This window comes from Vicugna pacos, chromosome 35 (genome assembly GCF_048564905.1).
Source record: "Vicugna pacos chromosome 35, VicPac4, whole genome shotgun sequence".
Taxonomy (NCBI): domain Eukaryota; kingdom Metazoa; phylum Chordata; class Mammalia; order Artiodactyla; family Camelidae; genus Vicugna; species Vicugna pacos.
This window is the reverse complement of record NC_133021.1, coordinates 27093064-27114022: the sequence shown is the minus strand read 5'-3', so window position 1 is coordinate 27114022 and position 20959 is coordinate 27093064. Positions and strand designations below refer to the sequence as shown.

At 35.4% G+C, this 20959-nt stretch overlaps 1 protein-coding gene across 1 annotated transcript in view; it reads left to right on the top strand.

The window, feature by feature from the left end:
• The window catches only part of MALRD1 (MAM and LDL receptor class A domain containing 1), a 355452-nt gene extending 337677 nt beyond the window's left edge, over positions 1 to 17775 (top strand). Inside the window, exons 27-28 of the mRNA XM_072955135.1 lie at positions 14740 to 14815; positions 17463 to 17775. Coding sequence (XP_072811236.1) covers positions 14740 to 14815; positions 17463 to 17543 — 157 coding nt within the window. The 3' untranslated portion in view covers positions 17544 to 17775. The remainder of the gene's footprint in view (positions 1 to 14739; positions 14816 to 17462) is intronic.
• The last annotated feature ends 3184 nt before the right edge of the window (positions 17776 to 20959 follow it).

Sequence of the window (20959 nt, the reverse complement as noted above, 5' to 3'; positions counted from 1 at the left end):
TTGAAATTCAGTCTCTACGGGCTGAGTATGCCCAAGACATAGAATGAGTGATGCCAGCTGCCATCTTTCAAGACCGTAATGGCCAAGAGGAACTTATTGGTCAAAGGAGGAGAGAACAAACTTTCAGAAGTGCTAGGTTTACTTTTTCCTTAACCGTCAAAATAAAACAGAGAAAGGGAAAATTTTCACAAAAGCCAACCGCAGAGGTTGTGACATCTGTGAAGCTTCCTAGGTCACTTTGGATGAAAGAAAGCACACCTACCTCCCTCTGAGCTTACAAACTACTTTGTTCTCAGCCTTGTTTTTCACTAGCCACGCTGACTTTGGTTTGATGTCTCCCGTAACAGATTGTGAGCCTCCTGATGGCAGGATCTTTGTCCTGTTTATATTTCTATATGTGAGCTCAATAAATGACACTTAGAAATTCATTTTAGTAAATATTTGTTAAATTAGATTTCTCAGCTTATCTCCAGTAGGATGTTTGAGCCCAAATGAATGGTTTCTATTCTAAGAAATAGATTCTTTGGTCTTAATGTTCCAGGATTTATTCATACTAGAATCCTTACAGATGACTCTAAAAGTTGAGATATCACTTGGATATTCTTGAAGAAGTTCAGTCCAACTCAACTGACCTTCATTCCATTCTATAGAAGCTGAAAGCAAATGAAGGAATTCCAAATGATGCCTACACGGAAGACTCTCAGCAGAGTCGTGATTGGGGCCCATGAAGGTCTGCAAAGTCAATCCATAGACAGAAGCTTAAACCCTAGAATATTAAGGAAGGACATTAGAGAATACCAAAAACCTAGAGGTATGAACATTCATAATCCAAGGAAGAAACCGAGCATCAAAAATACCTGGGATTTCAGGGAAGCAGGAAACTGAATTTACTTAAAAGAGTAACTGTGTTCACGCTTCAGCACATTGACCTCACACTATACCATTTAGTTTGGATATCTATTTGTGTGATGGATTTCACCCTGAAGTTTCTGAAAACAATGCCTGGCATCTGATAACCTAATCTACTCAATTTAATTGGGAATCTAATTACCAGTTTTACCTATAGGGGTGTTATTACTCTCATTCTGTTTTCTATAAGAAATCATTTCCAAATGAGTATCTAGATTAACTCTTTTCAAGAAAGTAAGAATCATATTTATCAAATGAACAAATTTATAAATTGCACATGAGTTTCAAAGTGATCTGCTGTTTTTACCAACTAGCAGTAGCTCTTTAACCAGTCCCCTAACCTCTTATGATATTATTTAACTATGCAAAGTCAGTTTACATGCAATATATCAGGAATATAAGTCTGGAATAATGCAAGCTTCATGCTGTGTATGTGTGTGTGTTGTCATTGCTAACTGTCCCAAGTTGTTTCAAATCTATTGTCATTGGATACAGATTCCAAATATTCTAATAGATAAAATCTGTTTAAAATATATATATATAGAGAGAGAGAGCACTTTACTGTGTAACAGCCTCATGTTCTAATTATTTGATCTGAAGATAGCCATTTTGCCATTTTAATGCAGGTGACTGTTTGGCAGAAATAGTCCCCAGGGTGGGATTCAAGGCACTTTTTAGCATCCTCTCTCTGTTCACTATAAATCTTACATTAGCCGTAAGACAGAAATTCAGTCTCTGATATATTTCTACGTTGCATTTGTTTCTTTGTATCCAAGCAATTAGAGCAGAAGAGTGAGTTGTAGGAAAATCAGAGTTGCTCCTTGAAAGATGTAACCTGTTTAAATGAGGAAGGACCAGAAGGCAGTAAAGATGAGTGAGGTGGGTGCTATTTTAGTAAGTCATTTAGCTCTACTGTGGCATTCAGCCCCTTTTGCTGGAGAATCAGAATTCTAAATGTTGTTCTTTATTAAAGTGACTAGAGGGCAGGGGATTTGAAAGAGGGGGATCAGCGTCATAATTTTTCTTCACTAACTGCTTTGCCTTCCTCCTCACAGGCTCTTTTCTGCTTTCAAATCGTCTTGCCCACAATTTTTCCCCTTAAAAGCATCCTTAGGGACACTCTTAAAAGTTCAACAATCTGTTTACTGTGTTAGAATTTCTAGCTCACTAATGAATCAAACAGCAGAATGACAACAAAATTTGAAAGACCAGCTTATTTTCATCTTTATAAAAAGAAACAACATATCAGAAACTCTTAGCAATTCATTCATGTATTCGGCAAACATTTATTAAGTATCTTTTATATGCTAGATAGGTGCTGTGCTAGCCTGGTAATATAGAAATAAACAACAATTTACACTCTAGTGGAAAAGGCATATTGACAAACAAATATCAATTCTTCATCAAGCATGTATGAAGCACATGCCATCACTTCCTACAAAGCACTGGAGGAAACACAGGTAAAGGAGAGGTCAAGTCTGCATCAAAGGTGAAAATAATATGGTAGAGAGATTGTAGTAGGATTTGGTGGGGAGGTTGTAGAAGGATTTGGTCTGAATTTATGGATTGAAATCCCCAGATGAAAAGGAGGAACAACTCAAGAAGACAGAACAACTTGTGTCAAGATACAAACTGTAACAGAGAACAGGTGTGGTTAGTGTGAATGAAACATAGGTCAGGCAAGAAACAATAACAGGAAATTTACTGGGAGTCAACAGGGAGAGATTATTTTAAAGAGATCTACATAAAATGCTAATTGCTTATACGCTTATAATTTCTCTTTTTGTTTTAAAAATAAGTTGTTTTACAAACACAACAAGAAAATGCAATTTTATTGCTTTTTTCAATTTTTAAGTTTATATTTATATTAAATTTATAAACTGAACTAATTCATAGATCCAAGAGAGCTTTAAGCAAATGTATTAATAAATGCAAAATAAGGTATATTTAAAAGAATTTGTAGGTATTTGTGAGTTATAATGAAATAAGTCAGTTTTTCTAGATGGATTGTCATACAGGGTTGTCAACTTTAAATTGTCTTAAGTGATTTAGGAAGACTCAAGTTGCTAGGCAATTGCGGAGGGAAATCACGAAGACTGATAATTAACTTCAACACTGCAATCAGTTTCAATCAAACAGATTATGTGTCTAGGAGAATTCAATAAGAAAATTTGAGTTTTCATATAGTGCAATTTACATGAAAAAAATTTTCATTCTGATCGAAGAAACTTAAATAGTACTTGGGCCTTCCCACCTGTGGGACTTTGAGATATCACATTCCTAAGGAGAGAGGAAGAGAAAATATTATCAAAAGAGGCAGCTAGTAAAGAGTTAGTGAACAAAAAGTAAAAATTAGCCAGGCTTCTCATGTGTATTCACTCATATTTGAACCCCTAATGTTAGCAGAGCAGAGTCATCCAAACTGTGTGATGAAGGACCAGCTGTGTTTTGTTTTGTTTTGTTTTCAATCCATCACATACCAATGCTTTTGTAAGAAGTACTGGGAAAAATGAAGCTAAAAGACACACAAGATGCTAGTCCAAATTTCTCATTCTTAGCCTCAACAGCTACAAACATTTCTAAACACCTATTGTCAATTTTGGTAATTATCTCATCATGGAAAGATGAACAGGGTAAGACCATAACCATACACAAATCATTCTCTCAGTAGCTCTGTGCAAGAGTACATGGGACACATTTGGGACCCAACTAACTTTTCCTAAATAAATTGTAAAATAAATATTTTAGCTCTGCCCATAGGAAGTCAACATTCAAGTGGGAGAGACATGAATATAAATAAATAAGTGTGACTAAGTTCATTTTTCTAGGCAGATTCTTACATAGTGTTGTCTATTTTATTGTCAAAAGATTTAGAAAAGACGCCAGTTGCTAGGTGATGTGAAGGGAAATCATGAAGTCTGACAATTAACTTCAATACTGCAATCAGTTTTTAAGCAAAGAGATTATGTGTCTAAGGGAATTCAATAAGAAAATTAGAGTGAGTTTTCATATGAAACAATTTATGTGGAAAAATATTTCATTCCAATTAACAAAAATACCATCATATATCCTGGTAGTGAAATGCATGGTGCCCAGTGGAGTGCAAAGAGGAGAAGTGGTTTATCTGACTCCAGAGACAGCAAAGGCACTGACCAATGAGGAGGGCACTTAAGAGTAAGAGCAGGAATTATGGGAAAATATAATATACTCAAAACCCCTCAACAGTGCAGCAGAGACAGCAGGTAGGCGTTGAGAAGAAACGCTAAAAGAGAGGAGTCAGAGGAGACTGGAAACGTGAAGATTGTGAGGGGCAGGGAACTTATCTATTAGGCAAATGATTTATTTACAAGGAGCCAGGGCAGGGTGGAGGTAAGGCACTGACGCAGGGGAAATGCCTTTTCATCTTTTCAAAATTGTAAACCCATCGCCCCACCCCCCAAGATCCTGATACACAACAGCCTAATGAATAGGATTTGGGAAATATAACAAAGTGCCAGAAAAGAATTAAAAATTATATTTAATGTCACTGCCCAGAGGTACAGGCTGTTACCATTTTGATAAATTTTCTTCCAAACTATGATCAGTGTGCACAAACATACACATACCTTCCATCCTGAAATTTGAATTGTTCTCTAAGAAATATTTTTCTCCTTGTTTCCCCATACTAATCATTCTCAAATTTTTTGCTTTCAAGGTACTTTTTACCTTTAAAAATTGTTGAGAACCCGAAAGAGCTTTTTAAAAATGTGATTATAACTATTAAAATTTGACATATTAAAAATTAAAACTAAGAAATACTTAAAATTATATTGCTTAATTCATTTGAAATAATAATAATTTACATGTTAACCAACATAGATTATGAAAATGTATTTTATATATAGGTGTAATATAAAAAATTCAAAACTCATGAGAAATGACCTTTACCAATTATGGAATTTTAAGGTATCACATTCACAGAGGAAAAGAAAAGAAACATTTTCAGAAGAAGTAGCTAGAAAAACTTATTAAAGAAAAGTATATGTTAGCCAGGTAGATGAGTAGGTACTCATATTTAAAGGACCAGTGTTTAGTGGACCAGAGATATGTAAAAAAAAAGTGATGTTTTAGTGAGGGCTGGCGCTAGGTGATTGTACCTATGTTTGCATTAACACTTTTGCTATATTGTTTTGATTGAAGTATAATAAAAAAATGTTCAACTTCACAGAGATGCATTTTGAAAAGGGAAGTTCATTTTCATAGATTTTCAGGCAATCATGGATTTTTTTTTTATATTACACCAAAACATGACATTGTGGTAGTTTCTAACGTATAGTTGTACTGTGGGATCTAAAACTGTATCAATAAAATTTTTGTTCTGTTAAATTAAAAATTCATTGGTCTATTTTGCACTTTGAATGGATCATTTACTCATGTTTAATCTGGTAATACTGCATTTTTCATTTAGAAGATATTGATTTGGTGAGTTATGCAGCTTGTCAACTGTTGAAACACTTCATTATGCAATGTAAGAAAAAAAAACTCATCAGATAAATCTTTCAAGTACTGGGAAGCTATTGTGCTCCTGGTGAACAACACAAGGTTTTCAAAATTCCAATTTTTGTTTGAAAGTTTGAATTGTATCATTGGCAAGAGATACTGTCAGGTGTTTGATGTTAACAGCCTTGCTTCATTTATTTTTAAGAAAATGTCTGCCAAATTCCCTGTTCTGAGTAACCATTGATTGTCTGTCAGTCATTCTTTCAAATAAAAATGGCGTTCCATATAAAAGTGGCTAGTTTAGCAAACAACTCAATCTCACAATGCGTTTTCACAAGACAACTTGTACTTTAAAATGGTACAAAAATGCTTTATGTATACTTTCCAGAATATTAAAAAGACTTGTACTGAGGAGCTGAGATTTAAAATAATTTTTTTGCTTTACTTTTTAAAAATTGAAGTATATAGTCAATTTACAGTGTGTCAATTTCTGGTGTACAGCATAATGTTTCAGTCATACATATACATACATATATTCCTTTTCATAATAGGTTACTACAAGATATTGAATTTAGTTCCCTGTGCTATACAAAAGAAACGTTTATCTACTTTATATGTAGTAGCTATAATAATTTTTTCTGCTTCCTCAAGGCCATTTTGAAGCAAAACTGACCTTTTAAAATTTTAACTACAAGCACATGGTGAAGAATGCAATGTACATTTCGGTAGCACTGTCTTCATTCCTGCTAAGGGACTGGCAGTTTTTACCTACCAATGCATTGGCACCATTGGTGCAAATATCAACACACTGAAAAAGGCTGTCATGATAAAAATGAATTGATCTGTCTTACACTAGGAATGATCTTTTGATTTTAGACCAAGGGGTCTTTTTGTTATTTGAAAATAGTTTTAAATTGTTACACTACTTGAAGAGGTCTGAGGATCTCCAGCACTCCACAGACCACACTTTGAGAAGCACTGTCCTTATACCACTAAACAATCTTAAAACTTTACTTGAAAGGGCGATCTGATGCTCTTTCTAGTACATGTATCATCATTTAACCATTTTCCTATTATTAGACATTTAGGTTGTATCTAATTTTTCCTTATTACCAATAATTTGTGATGAGCCCCTTTCTGTATAAATCTCTGTCTTCCTCTCTAATTATTTCCTAAGGATTGACTCCTAGTAGTTTTGCCAGGTCAAGACAAATGTTCAAAGTGTGCTATCAAATGTATTTCCAAAGCGCTGCTGCAGCTCTGCATCTGGTTCACGTTAGGTGGTTGCGAATGTGCTAACACTGCAGTCAGAGGAGGAGAGGCCGGTGGAGACGGCACGCCCGTTGGCAGCATGGGGTCTCCTCGGGGGGTTAAGCTACGGGAACCTGGGTCAGCTTTATTCATACTAATTACCTCCATATTCCTGGGCATGTTCCCACTTAAGCACTCTGCCACAGCGAGATCGCATTAACGGTGACAGGTTTTTGTGGTCAGTGATATTTATTTCCTGCCTGAAAAGAGTAGGAGAACAACAGGGCAGCTGCTGTATCATGTGAATGAGTTTAGCAAAATTTGGTGTCCCAGTTGTTTGGTTTTGTGACCCTGGATGATTAATCCTTTCCTCTCCCTTTTGTGGCATTTCTGGTTATGTTTGCAAACCCAATTCTTTCTGAACTTTTTCACCCAAAACATTTGGTTCAGCTTGTTTTTTTAAGGACTGGAAAATGAAAACTTGAGCTCATGGACATGCCCTCTAAATTATCCCTGCTTTGTCAGGCTGGCTTGCTGCTTTTCTTTCTTTCCTTTCTTACAGATTGTTTGTTTTAATTATTTTTTAAGTCATTATCTTGCCAAAAGTAGAGACCATTATAGATCTGAATAGTTTTGTTTACTACCCCTCGTGATTTCTTCCCGTTTTTCTTTAATAGTGGTCAGATAATAACAGTGTTTTACAGGAGTATACATTCAATGAGAAAAGACTGATTTAATAGACTCAACTTATTCTTTCTTATAATGCCTCATGATGCTGTGCAATTTTATTCTATCTCTAGATTCTTAAAACAGATTTAATGTGCCATGCTGTAATTACGCACTACAGATTGTAATCTTAGTGATGGCTTTTTTTATGAAAAAACACAAACATACTGAAAATGCCCCCCCCAATCAAATTTTCTAAGACACTGTGGTACTTCGGGGGGTCCATTACATCCACCCCCACTCTTTGCTCCCATCTTCACCTAGGTAGTTATTACTGATGAGCCATCTGGTATAGTTTCAGCCTGATATTTTCAAAGATATTTGTTGAAACAACCTAGTGGAATCCATGGCCGCTTTCTCCAAAATAATGCTGTGGGGATTTGTTACTTTATTAGCCTAGGTTGTAGGGGCAGAATGCATATCATAAAGGTGTTCTCACCTGAATTGGAGATGGTGTGCGTCTAAGCACCTGGTTTGTGTATGTTTGCTTTTTTGAAAGTGAAATTGAAATGGAAGTTACGGTCGTGCTTAAATTTTTACGATTTGCGTTAGAGATTCTTAAAGTCAAAGTTGTGTCCTATGTTAAATGAATGTGGAGATTTGCATACCCATTTCCTGTCCTGTCACCTCTGGCTCAGCTCGGTTTCCCAGTCCTCAGAGTGCCTTTCGCCAACTTCCTATCTACTTCTCATCTTGTCTTATATTCCTCTATGTGCTTATCTTGGCAAACTGCCAGAAATCTATCCTCATTATTAAAGGAACAAAATAGTGTCTAAATTTTAAAATCCATGATACCTCTCTTGAAAAACAGTCTATTCAAACAGGCTAAAATTTGGACTGGAAATGATCAGAGACCAGGTGTGAAATAAAACTTGTCTAAGGTTGAGAAAAGAAAGATGGTTATGTGAATCATGAGGCATCGACAGTTACACAAGACACACAGTACACCAGTCTCTTCGTATTACTACAAGTTAAAAATGAACAAACCAAAAAAACTCATTTTTATAGTTTCTAAAATCAGGAAACAAATAAAAAAAAGAGCATCACTCATTAAGTTTTATAATGAGACAGAGAAAAAAATTGTTAGTACTCCGGCTAAGAAACAAACATTTCTAAAAATATGTCTTCTTGACAGAGAGAAATATGTTTAACGAACATTCAAAATAGATATGAGTAAAAGTAGGAACCAGAAATATTTTATTTTTAATTAGGATTTTATAATACATTTTCCTTTTACCTGAAAGATTAGCACACTCACAAAGACTTCATAGAAAGTCGGGACTGGAAACATTTAGAAAAAACTAATTGAAGAGTTTAAAATGACAGAGGTAGCAATGAGTAGAGTAGAATTGAGATTTGCTTCTCTGGGACACCCCAGATTCACCATAATCTGGCTAAGCAAAATTTAATATAATAGGCATGACTCCCAGAATAAATGAATTCCATATCCACTAGTCAAATGATTGTATTTCATAATTTAGATGGATTGTTTTAAAAAAAAAAAGTCACATGTACTTTTATGGTTGGAAAACATTCTCCCCAGTAGTAACAACTCAAATACTTCATAGTCTAAAAATTCATGTCAAGACCCTGATACTCATACATGCATATTTCAAACCTCTCATTTTTTCAGAGATACGTATGAGATATTAGGAACACAGGCCTTTATCTTTCAAATATTGTAATAATGAGTTATTTGTAACCAAGTTAAATTTTTCTCCAATAATATGCCTTTTTCCATTTTTATATAAAATAGATAAAAGGACCGTCCCTGTTCTACTCTGCTTATCTTCAGGAAAGCCTCCAAGCTACTCCTGTGGGCTGACATTTAACTAGTTGAAAAAAAAATGGAACGAGACAGAGGGCGAAAGTAGGTTCCCAGCCCACTTAAAGTCTTGGGCTAAGCGGCAAAGAGCTCTAAACACACATGTGACTCCATGATAACAACAGTAAAAATGGAAGTCTTTTCTGCCTGAGTGTCGATGAAGTATATTGCTGGGCATGGAGGAACAGGGCAGAGAGCGAGTTAGTGGATTTTGTTCCATCATTAAGCCTTTGGACTATACGCCTTCATTAAGTTATTCTTCGTATAAACATTCAGTTGATTCCCGTTTCACTAGGTGCTGTGATGGAGAGAAGAGTAAACTAGACAAGGTCTTTCTCCTCTGGAGGACTTACAATCTAATGGGGAACGAATCTCATTTGCCCCATCTGTAAAAAAGTCATGAATAGGATGATCACAAAGGTCCTTGCTAACTCTCAATAAATAAATCTATTTTTTTAAGTGAGTATCATTTGCCACTTCCTTCTGTTTTCCCTTTAGCCCACTGTCCTTTCATTGATCCAGGGCTTTGGGGTCAAGAGAAAGAAGTAGGAAGTTTAAGAGAAGATATAAATGGCAAAAGGAGGAGGGAAAAGATGTTAAAGAGAACACCACTGGACTATTAGTGGGCATCTACTTGTGGTAGGCATTTTAAAAAAATGTAATTTCATCTAAGAGACAGAAACCTAGTAAGCTGACCCCCTAAAAAAGAAATTCTAGAGGCAGGAATCATATACTGATCAAGTTTGTAAGTCAGGACCTAATGCAGCACTTGGTCGATAGATAGTACATGTCCTAGAAATGCTGGATAAATTTAAATAAATAAGTGATAAATAACATAATCAGCATTCTAGCATCCCGCCATCTTAAGGAGTGGGTCAGCACATCACAGACATCATTTTCCTTCAGGCACTTAGAACAGTTATCTCTTGGACCTTAGAATGTTCTTCAGCATTTAGAAACAAATACAGAAATCAATTCTTTAGTGGAAGCATAAGAGCAAATTCTGCCAGACACACATGCCCAGCACGTATCTTTTGGGAAATCAATGATCATATTTATCCCTTCAAATCACCTTGATAGTTGCATTATGATTGCCCAGTTTCAGAAAGTGTAGTTCTTCATACTTTTTAGTAGACAGATTTTTTTACAGTAGAATTTTACAATACTAGGTGTTTGGTGGATTTGACTGTGAAGCCTGACCAGTTTCTTAGGCACACAAAAATGGCATACTAGTAAGTTAGAGAAAAACATGTCTGTTGTTAATAACAAGAAAGTAAACCACTAAGAACAACCAAAAATAACAATTAATTAGTAAATAAAATTAATAAGATATACTCGTTAAGCAAATTATAAAAGTAGATTAAAATTATTAATTAATAAACTTGCAAAGCACATAAATACATGTTTATTTTGAAGTGTAGACTTGTCAATAAAAACAACTCAGGCATTGCCTTGTCATTCTTGCTTTGTCACTCCCCTGATAGCCATGCATCAATATTCAGAGTGATATCTATGCTCACTGTCACCTTGTTTTTCTTTTAACCTAGATAAAGTTTTATTCACTTATTTCATCTAAAGAAGTTTACATTAAGTGGCAATTGGACTCTACCCTGAAACTGACCAAACACTGACATAATATTTTTTCTCATACACTAGCATTATAATTTAGTTTTACTTAGTGAAGATTTTATAGCTCCACGAAACTAGAGATAAAAATGTTTATCAGTTAGATACCACTTCACTCCTTTTGGGATGGCAAAAATAATGAAATAGAAAATAACAAGTGTTGGTGAGAATGTGGGGAAATGGAAACCCACATAGTTTATTGATCGGAAGGTAAAATGGTGCAGCTGCCATGGAAAATAGTTTGGTGCTTCCGCATAACCTAAAATATAATCTCCATATAACCCAGCAATTCCACTCCTAGTTATTTACCCAAAGGAATTGAAATGGAGACTCAGAAACTTACATGCCAATGTTCATGGCAGCATTAGTCACGGTAGCCAAAAGGTGGAAACACCTCAAGTGTCCGTCAGGTGAATGAATAAACAAAATGTAGCTCATGCATACAATGGAATATTATTCAGCCATAAAAATACTGAACTTCTTACACATGCTACAATATGGATGAATCTTAAAAACATGATGCTAAGTGAAATAAGCCAGACACAAGAAGATAAATATTGTGTGATTCCACTCATATGAAGTACCTAGACTGGGTAAATTCGTAGAGATATAAAGTAAATTAGAGGTCACAAGGGGCTTTAGGAAGGGGAGAATGGGGAGCTATTATTTAATGGCTATAGGATTTCTGTTTGTGGTGATGAAAATGTTCTAGAAATACATAATGGTGATGGTTGCACAACACTGTGAATGCAGTGAATGCCACTGAATTGTAAACGTTTAAAAAATGGTTAAAATGTCAAATTTTGTGTTATATATATTACCACAGTTTTTTAAATTAATAATTAAGTTAATAAAAATAATATTACTAAAAACCTTTGAATTATATACTTTAAATGGCTGAGTTGTATGGTGTGTGAATTATAATTTAATAAGCCTATTATAACATATAAAATATAAGCATTTACCTCAAAGTCATGTTTACTGAATGCAACATAGATGAATTTTTGTCTTATTTTTGTTTTTCTTCATTGCCCATCTACAGTAATTTCAGATATCTACTGTAAATACTTTCATGGTTTTTAATCAATGCTAGAACAATTTTGTTAGTTAATAAGCCATGAAGTCAATTCCTTTGGAGGTATCCAAATGCACACTAAATTTAAATTGGAAATTCACATCAGAATTATCCTAGTTCTGCACTGATGTATCTCTGTTTAGCCTCCTAAGGATGTCACCTTACATGGTGCCTGCACATACTGGATGTAGCCGGAGCTTAATCATAATGTAAGGTACTGATAATTTAAGCGAGGAAAACTCAGGTGATCCAGGCAGCTTCCTTTCCTCTGAACTTCTAAGTCAGTGCCCTGCTCACTCTAGGAGGTGGTTCCATTCTTTGAAATCCCAGCTCTTAAGGAGCCATCTGCCTAAGGACAAGTACAGTAAGTTAAACATAGCATTTTTTAGCCTAATATCATTTGCACCACAGAACTGGCAGAAAACTTCATAATCAGACATTTTTGCTTTCCGTATATCAGGATGCATCATTTTAAGTAAAATTGTTTATATTTGAATATTAATTTTATATAATGAAGGTAGAAAATTATATCATAGAACTTGAAATAATAAATGTATGGAGTTGACATGAGAAATTAGTCGATCTATGGGTAGTAGGTAACATTTTACCTTTTAAGTAGGAAAGACATTAATAAGCTAGCCCAACAATTCAGAGATTTCCTTTATTGGGAGACACACCAGTGATCTGGGAGAATAAAAGTTTGAGATCGCCAATAAACATAACTTGAAGTAAACGTAAGTTGCTCGCCTTCCATTACTCATCCTGTGACCCTTTCTTCTTCTATGACAATTCCATGTCCATAGATTTATGTATCACCCTTCTTTCTTTATAGTCACCCAGTCCCCTAAAGGCTGGCCACTTCATTTTAATAGAAAGTTATTTAAGACTGAAAATCCTTCTGGAAGAAAAGTAGCTTCCATACTGAATTAATAGGATTGGAAAATTGATCAATTTACTTGACTTCCGCCTGCCAATCTTGGTTTAGATCATCTGGGGCCCCCGCAATTCAAGGCAAAAATAATCACCTCACGTCAAGATCTTCTGTGTTGCTTGTGCCTCACTTCCATCCAGCTGACAGCCAAGCCTGTCCCTTCAGTGCCTGGTGGCCTGCCCAGCCTTTGGACCATCTGTCCTGTCTCGTCTTATGGTTTGGGTTTCCTTCTGCTTCCTGATTTTTCTGAGCTGTCGGTGTTTGTGGCTGTCCCACCTTTAACTCCTTCCCAGTTTCCACTTTGTTTGAATCCTCCCTCCATGTTCAGTCTCTCCTGTCCCAGCCTTTGCTTTCACATTTTGACACATTTCAGAATGGCCCTTCACTTCCCACCCAGTCTCAGCTTTGAGAGCAGCCCCGTCTAGGCTCGTGCCCTAACTTTGCCACATACTGAGTTTCCTGCTCTGAGACCTGAACACTGACTAGTCTCGGAGAGAGAAAAGGCCAAGAATCAAACACCACTTATTCAATTTAATTAGAGCAACTCATAAGCTTTCAATTAGTTGTTAAGGAATTTATTTGTTGCCTTATCCATTTAAAATTATATCCTTGCTGCCTTTTTTTTTTTTAACAAAATAACACATAAAAATGGCTGCTATGAATGACCCTCTTCATCATTAACCAAAATGTAGATGCAATGAGGGCCAACTGGTTAAGCTATTAAATATTTAAGCCAATTGCATAGAAACAGTTGAGGTCAGGAAGCTTAGAAGACACTGAATCTACAGGGAGAATGCATTGCCAGCCAACCCAATAACCCAGATTTATGCTGTTGGGCTCGCTAATACCGTTACTTTTTAGGAGTGGACCATGGAGTTTGGTAGATGAAATAAGAGGTCATATCTCTGATAATTTCTTTTCGAAGAGTGTATCAGTAAGAGCTTCCTCTTTACCACCTTTTCTTTTAGGATTTAAGAGTATGTTATTAACAAATATTGTCTTTATATTCTAATAAGGCAAAAATATTCATGCATTGTATATATTTTCTTCCTGGCCGCTTCCTTAAGACACTGGCAACCTTTCTGGAATTGGTCCTCCATTCTCTACTATGTGTATGTGTACATGTGTGTACGTGTGCATGTGTGCATGTGTGTACATGTGTAGGGTTTTCCTTGTATCTTCAACAGGGTGTATGTAGTTATCTGGTTATATTTATTTCATTCCTGTGATGAGCATTTTTTTCTTCATCAATTGTGACCAACTATGCCAGGGCTCGTTGTCTTCCAATAAGTCTGTTGACTCTTAAATAACTAAAGTGTAAGAAGGAAATGGTCATTTAGGAGCTCAGTTAATCAGAGTAAATTACACAGATCTAGACCGATGTGTGCAGTTACCAAGGGCACATCTCTTTGTGATTCATGAAAGGAAACACTAACATAAAGATCTCTTAGAAACACTCATGTTTAAACCTGCTGTTTAAAATGTTAACTACTATGACCCGGTTGTGGAAGAATCCTCACAACACACAAGACAGTTTGACACTTTTCAAGTCTGTGGGACCTCAACGTGGCCTTTCCTTATAACCTGTTCGGCTTTATGTTACATTGTTCTTTCTAATGTTGTACCCTTTGTATTACTTGAGTACTATTTAAGAAATCAACTTTAAGAATAACGTTTTTACGTGCTTGGATTCATTTGGATCTAAATATTCAGAGATCAAATTGCATTTGCTTTCTGGAACGTGGCTGCATTGGTGTCCTGCAAAAAAAGTCTTTACTTACGGAAATGCCTTCATAAAAATAAGTACACTCGTTAGACAATGTGTCTCTCAAAGGTTTCCACCAGATAACAACCTGAAAATGTCCTCTGGTGCATTTCAGTACTCACTTGTCTTTTTGTGGCCCTGTGTGCTTTAAGGAAAAGGAAGAGAAGTGTTCACTGTGCATTTGTTAATCCAGTTTACGGGAACGGGAGCAACCCAGAGAAAACAGAGGTAAGTGGTAATGGGCAACCATATTGTTTCAGAATGGGAAACACAAACACACAAATGCGCACGAACACACACACACTGAGTGTTGTTTGGACGTGTTCCGACATCACGGCTCAGAGATAGGTTTTAGTGGAAGTATTCCATTTGGGAATGGGAAAGAGTTTCAGTCTCTGTAGACAGGCAATGAGCAGTTTCAATTTCAGTCTGCTTGTAGAATCAGTTCACTGTTCAATGGCTTTGTGGTCACTGTTTATCCCCGAAGAGAGCTGACAAACCTGGGAAATAACAGTTTAACCCAGAGAGTGTGAGTCAGCTGCTCACCGTAACTCTTCACTGACTGTTCTTCATATTTTATTCCCAAACACAAAAAGGAGGATAACGTTCAGTGCTCGACTTCAATTCGGGTGTGGGCTGCGGGGGCCACCTCCTGATCGCTTAGAAGGAAAAAGGAGAAATCAAAGTGCGTTGCGTCTTGCGTGGCCTTTTTTAGGGCTCCTCCTTATCAGTGCAGTGTGAAGTAGGCAAGAGAGAAAATGGGAAGCAAAACCTCTCCCATCCCCTTCTTAAGTAGGTAACGTGGCCTTCACCTGGGTATAAAACAGCGCAGTCATGACACACCGCTTCTTATGTCTGAAAGCTTCCTTCCATCTGATTTTAGAAATATTGTATCAAATTCATTCTCTTGTCAAAGTCAGCATCTAGAAAGCTAGTTTTAATTTTCCTCTATTTTTTAAAAATAAAAATAGGCCATAAACAGGTGTTTCTGGTGCTGGAAATGAGTAGCAAAGGTGTCAGATCAGGTGATTTCTAGTATTTTTGAGTGATGTGGTTGAAGATGACTATAACCCTTGACTTTCTGCTTTCTGTTACCTGATAACTTAGAAGAGGAAAGGAGAAGTTAAAGTGGATTGCATCTTCAATAATGACATCATACGCACTTTTAGTATTGTTCCATTGGGAATGAAGGCAAGAAGCAAGGTATTTCCTAGAGCAGAGAGAGAATTAATGTGGATGATTTTTTTGTCAATTCAGTCGAGACACAGAGTGAAAATGGAAATGTAGCCCTACTTACTGGATAATAACTAAATAAAGAAATGCATATTTAAGAAACCAAATGCAATGTATCTTCTCGACAAAGTAGGAAGGTGTAATATAAACCTATTTTCATTTTTTTTTACTAAAGAAAAGAAAATGAAATCTTTTTAATCTTTAGCTTAGTATAACTTTTAGCATCTGAAAGTTATAATGATGTAAGGAATTAAAATATGTTTTAAATTTCACTTTTTTTATTAATCATTCCTCTTTCATATTCTTTTTTCCTTCCATTAAGAATAGCTTGAGAAGAAATCCTGTCATACCATTTGATTTTTGTCACTATTTTGATTTCTATTGTTTAAGAAACAAATGACTTTGTATTAATTAAACTAAGTGCACCTTCCCTGACATCATAATAGAGAAAGAGACTTCTTCAAAAATACTCTTAACATTCTTAGAGAAAATTCTCATATTCTGATATAGAAATTGAGAGACTAGTACAATGAACCACCATGTACCCATCATCCAACTTCAACAATAATCAACCCACAGTCATTCTTGTTTCACCTCTCCTGCCACTCATTTCCTCCACCCACCACAATGGTGGTGATATTTTTCAAAACAGACTTTATTTTCTTTAGAGCAGTTTTCGGTTCAGGGCAGAAGGTACAAAGATTTTCCATATATCCCTGCCCCCACACATGCGTAGCCTCCCCCATTATTATTAACACCCCCCACCAGAGGGGTACATTTCTTACAATGGATGAGCCTATCCTGACATGACATTATCACCCAGAGTCCACAGTTTACATTATGGTTCATTCTTGGTGTCAACCAGAGTGTTTTTAAGCAAATTCCAGATATCATTTAATTTTACCAGTCAAGATTTCACTTGTACCAGAATAAGAACTTAAAAACCATAAGCCACAGTTAAACACTTAACAATAATTCCATGACAAAATCAAGCATGCAGTCAGGGTTCAGCCTACCCCAGTTATCTCTTAAGTAACAGCAGGTTTTATACTTTGTTACTGTTGTTTTTAAACATCAGGATCCACATAAGGTATAAGCATCCACAGACACGTCTCTGAAGTCTCTTTTAATCTCTAGGTTTCATTCTCTCTTACTTCTCCCTTGCAATTTATTTGCTGAAGGAATCAGGTTGGTTGTCCTGTACAACTCACCACATTTTAGATTTTCTAATATACACTGCAAAATATAATTCTCCCAAATGAAAGCTGTTGGGTTTTTAAAAATATATATATATAATGTTTGTTTTGCTTTGTTTAACCTACCTATAATCAAAATAGCAGACTTAGAGAAATCAGCACCATAGAAGGAAGTAGTCAAAATCCCGGCCACTGCATTGCATTCTCCAGCCCACCACAGGCCAGGAGGAGGCAGTGGCTCCTATGCCCAGAGGACGCTGAGCAGACAGCGAGGCGAGGCCTGTGTCAGGGGTGCAGACAGTGTGAACTGAGGTGTTGAACTGAGAGTTGGGAAGCTCTAGTTATTAGTCCAGTGAAAATCCACTAAAAACTCACTGCATCCTGCAAGTAAGGAAGTCTCTTATTTTAATGCAAAATTGTAACTTTTTCAATGTGTTTTTCTTTAGAGTTCTGTATACTCCTTCTCAAATCCATTATATGATGCAACGTCAAGAAGCCCAGAGACCATATCGAATCATCTCAAATAGCACCATCAAGATCAAGTATGATCTAGTGTGTATAGCTTATAGAAAATTCCAGTCCGTGAAATCTGATAGAAACTCATCTTATGCAATAGTAACAATAGAAGGGATTCAGAATACCACTCTAATTATTACATTTACAAATGATTTTTCTTACTGAATAATGTTTTCATGGAATGTGAATCAGAACCTTATGTTTATTATATATCCAAATATTTTAATAAAATATTCCACTTAAGTTTCTTGGTTTCCTTTGATTTTATTATGGTTATTTTTTAAATGATGAATCAAATTGTTTCAGATCCTGAATATAAAGAAGTTTTAAAATGCTTATTTCTATGCCATCGGGCTTAGAAATAAAGGTGAAGTGATTTAGTACACAAACAAGCAGGAGTGAACTAATCACATAATTCTAATCAATATAACTATGAGTAAAAGTTTTTTCTGTGTTTTGGAAAAAATGTGACAAGTTAGCATCCTAAACTTGCCTTCATTCAAATAATCATTTAGCATCTATCTTAATAGAAATACAAAAATAAACATTTAACATCTATCTTTACATAGACATAAAGATAATGCTAAAATATATGTTAAGCTTGTTGCTCTGAACCGAATAGAGAACCCAGAAATAAATCCACACACTTATGGTCAATTAATCTACAACAAAGGAAGCAAAGATACACAATGAAAAAAAGATAGTGTCTTCACGAAATGGTGTTGGGAAAACTGGACAGCTACATGTTAAAGAATGGAATTAGCACATTTTCTCACACTATATCCAAAAATTAACTCAAAATGTATTAAAGACCTAAATGTAAGACCTGAATCCACAAAACTCCTAGAAGACAATGTCAGCAAAACACTCTGACATAAATTGTAGCAATACTTTTTTGGATCTGTCTCCTAAGGCAAAAGAAACAAAAGTAAAAATAAATGGGATCTAATTAAACTTAAAAGCTTTTACACAGCAAAGGAAACCATTGACAACAATGAAAAGACAACCTACTGAATGCCAAAAATATTTGCAAATGATACGAACAGTAAGAGGATAACATGCAAAATATATAAACAGCTCATACAACTCAAAAAAAAAATCCAAACAACCCAATTAAAAAATGGGCAAAAGACCTGAATAGACATTTTTCCAAGGAAGATATATAGATGGCCAGCAGGCACATGAAAAGCAGCTCAAATCACTAATTATCAGAGAAACGCAAGTCAAAACCACAATGAGAGCTAACCTCACCCCTGTCAAAATGGCTATCCTCAAAATGTCTACAAGTAACAAATGTTGGCAAGGATGTGGAGAAAAGGACACTCTAGAACACTGGTGGTAGGAATGTAAGTTGGTGCAGCCTCTATGGAAAACAGAATGGAAATTCCTCAAAAAAGTGAAAATAGAATTACCATATGATCTAGCAATCCTACTCCTGGTCATATATCTAAAGATAATGAAAACAGTAATTCAAAATGATACTTGCACCCCATTGTTCATAGCAGCATTATTTATAATAGCCAAGATATGGAAGCAACCTGTGTCCATCACAGATGAATGGATAGTGAAGATGTGATATATATAGTTTATATATATATAAAATAGAATATTACTCAGCCATAAAAATGAAATTCTGCCATTTGTAACAACATGGACAGAGAATATTATGCTTAGTGAAGTAAGTCAGACAGAGAAAGACAAATGCTCTATGTTATATGTGGAACCTAAAAAATTAAGACATTAATATAACAAAAAATAAACAGACTCACAGATATAAAGAACAAACTAGCGTTGCCAGTGAAGAGAGGAACTGGGAGAGGGGCAAGATAGGGATGGAAGATTAAGAGGTACAAATTACCTATGCATAAAATAAATAAGCAACAAGGATATATTGTACAGCATAGGGAAATACAGACATTATTTTGTAATAATTTTAAATGGAGTAAAATCTACAATTTTTTAAAGCAGCAGCTTTGGGCTGCAAGAAACAGAAACCTCCTTACTCAAATAGCTTAAACAATGTGGCAATTTTTATCCCACAAATTGGGCTACTGGGAGCTAGGGCATCTGTTTGCTTAGTTATTGTAACAGCTTTGTGCTTTCAGCAAGGACTCTGATTGTTTACAATTTCAATTCTCTGGCTATGTTTGGGACTTTTCTGAGCTCACTATAGGGGAAATTGTACACTGTAAGTTTCACTACCAACATTAGTGCCTTTTCTGAGAATACAGACTGGAGAGAAATAATACTTTTCATTAAACTTGCAATAAACTTAATCTGAAATTTTATCCAAGTGAATTTTTCAGCCCCATTAACTGCATTCTAGCTTTGCTTTCTATGAATAACTTGTTTTCTAATTGCTGCTTTTCTATTAACAACAAAATTCTGACCTTAGAAAAATTCACGCAAGAGCATCAGATGTTGTTGCTGTTGTTTTGTTGTTTATAGTCATGCCCCTGGCATTGTGGGACATATGCATTTTGGGATGTTTCACTTATTTTAGCTTAAAACTATCATCCAAATATGTTGAGGATCTTTGTGTAACCTTATAGGATTTGTAAAGAAGCAGAGAATTAAAATTCAGGTATAGTTTTAGCAAAGACTTCAAACCTACTGCATGGAAAATGTAGAGAAAGTGTACTTTCTTACAAAAGAAATAATAAAAATGATAATCCAACTTAAATTGGCATGTTTCATAGGCACATTGAAGGAATTCATAACATATACATAGCTCCTGACTGCGACTAATTACAGAAAATCTACAGAAAATAGAAATTAAGAAACTCTTAAGAGTATTTAAAATTTTCTTTAGGTGCAAGTTAAATGTCCTCTAAAATGTTTAAATCAAACATTTGTGAGGTCTTATAAATACACACAGCAATTCTATGAAACTGAAAGAATGAAACTGATTTTTCTTATTCAATAAGTAGATGAGGTAGGTGCCTGTGTTGTTTTCATAATGTAATGTGAGATTTAGCAATAAAAATGTATTTTTATTTGCATCTTTCTTCCTCTGAAAACTTTTTGATGTAAGTCCAAATTTGTACCATTGTGATTTTTAAAATAGGCAAAAGAAGGAAAATAGAGGAAGGAACAACAGGAAGCATACAGGATTCACAAATTACATAACTCAGCTTTAAATCATGAAAATATCTCAAATACTACACTGGAAAGACAATCTACTGAAAGTAATGTTTTGTTTTGTTTTGTTTTAAGCTGGCAAATATCAGGAGAATGGATACCAATGAGTTGTGCTGACAGATTCTCAGGGCTTTAAGTACACAAATATTTAAGACAGCATCTTATTGTTGTCCGGATTCACGTGACCAACCTTCTCTTTCCCAAAATATACTTTTAAGCATATTAATAACAAACTAATAAGTACAGATTATCTGCCAAGTACTGTTCTAAGTATTTTATGTGTCTT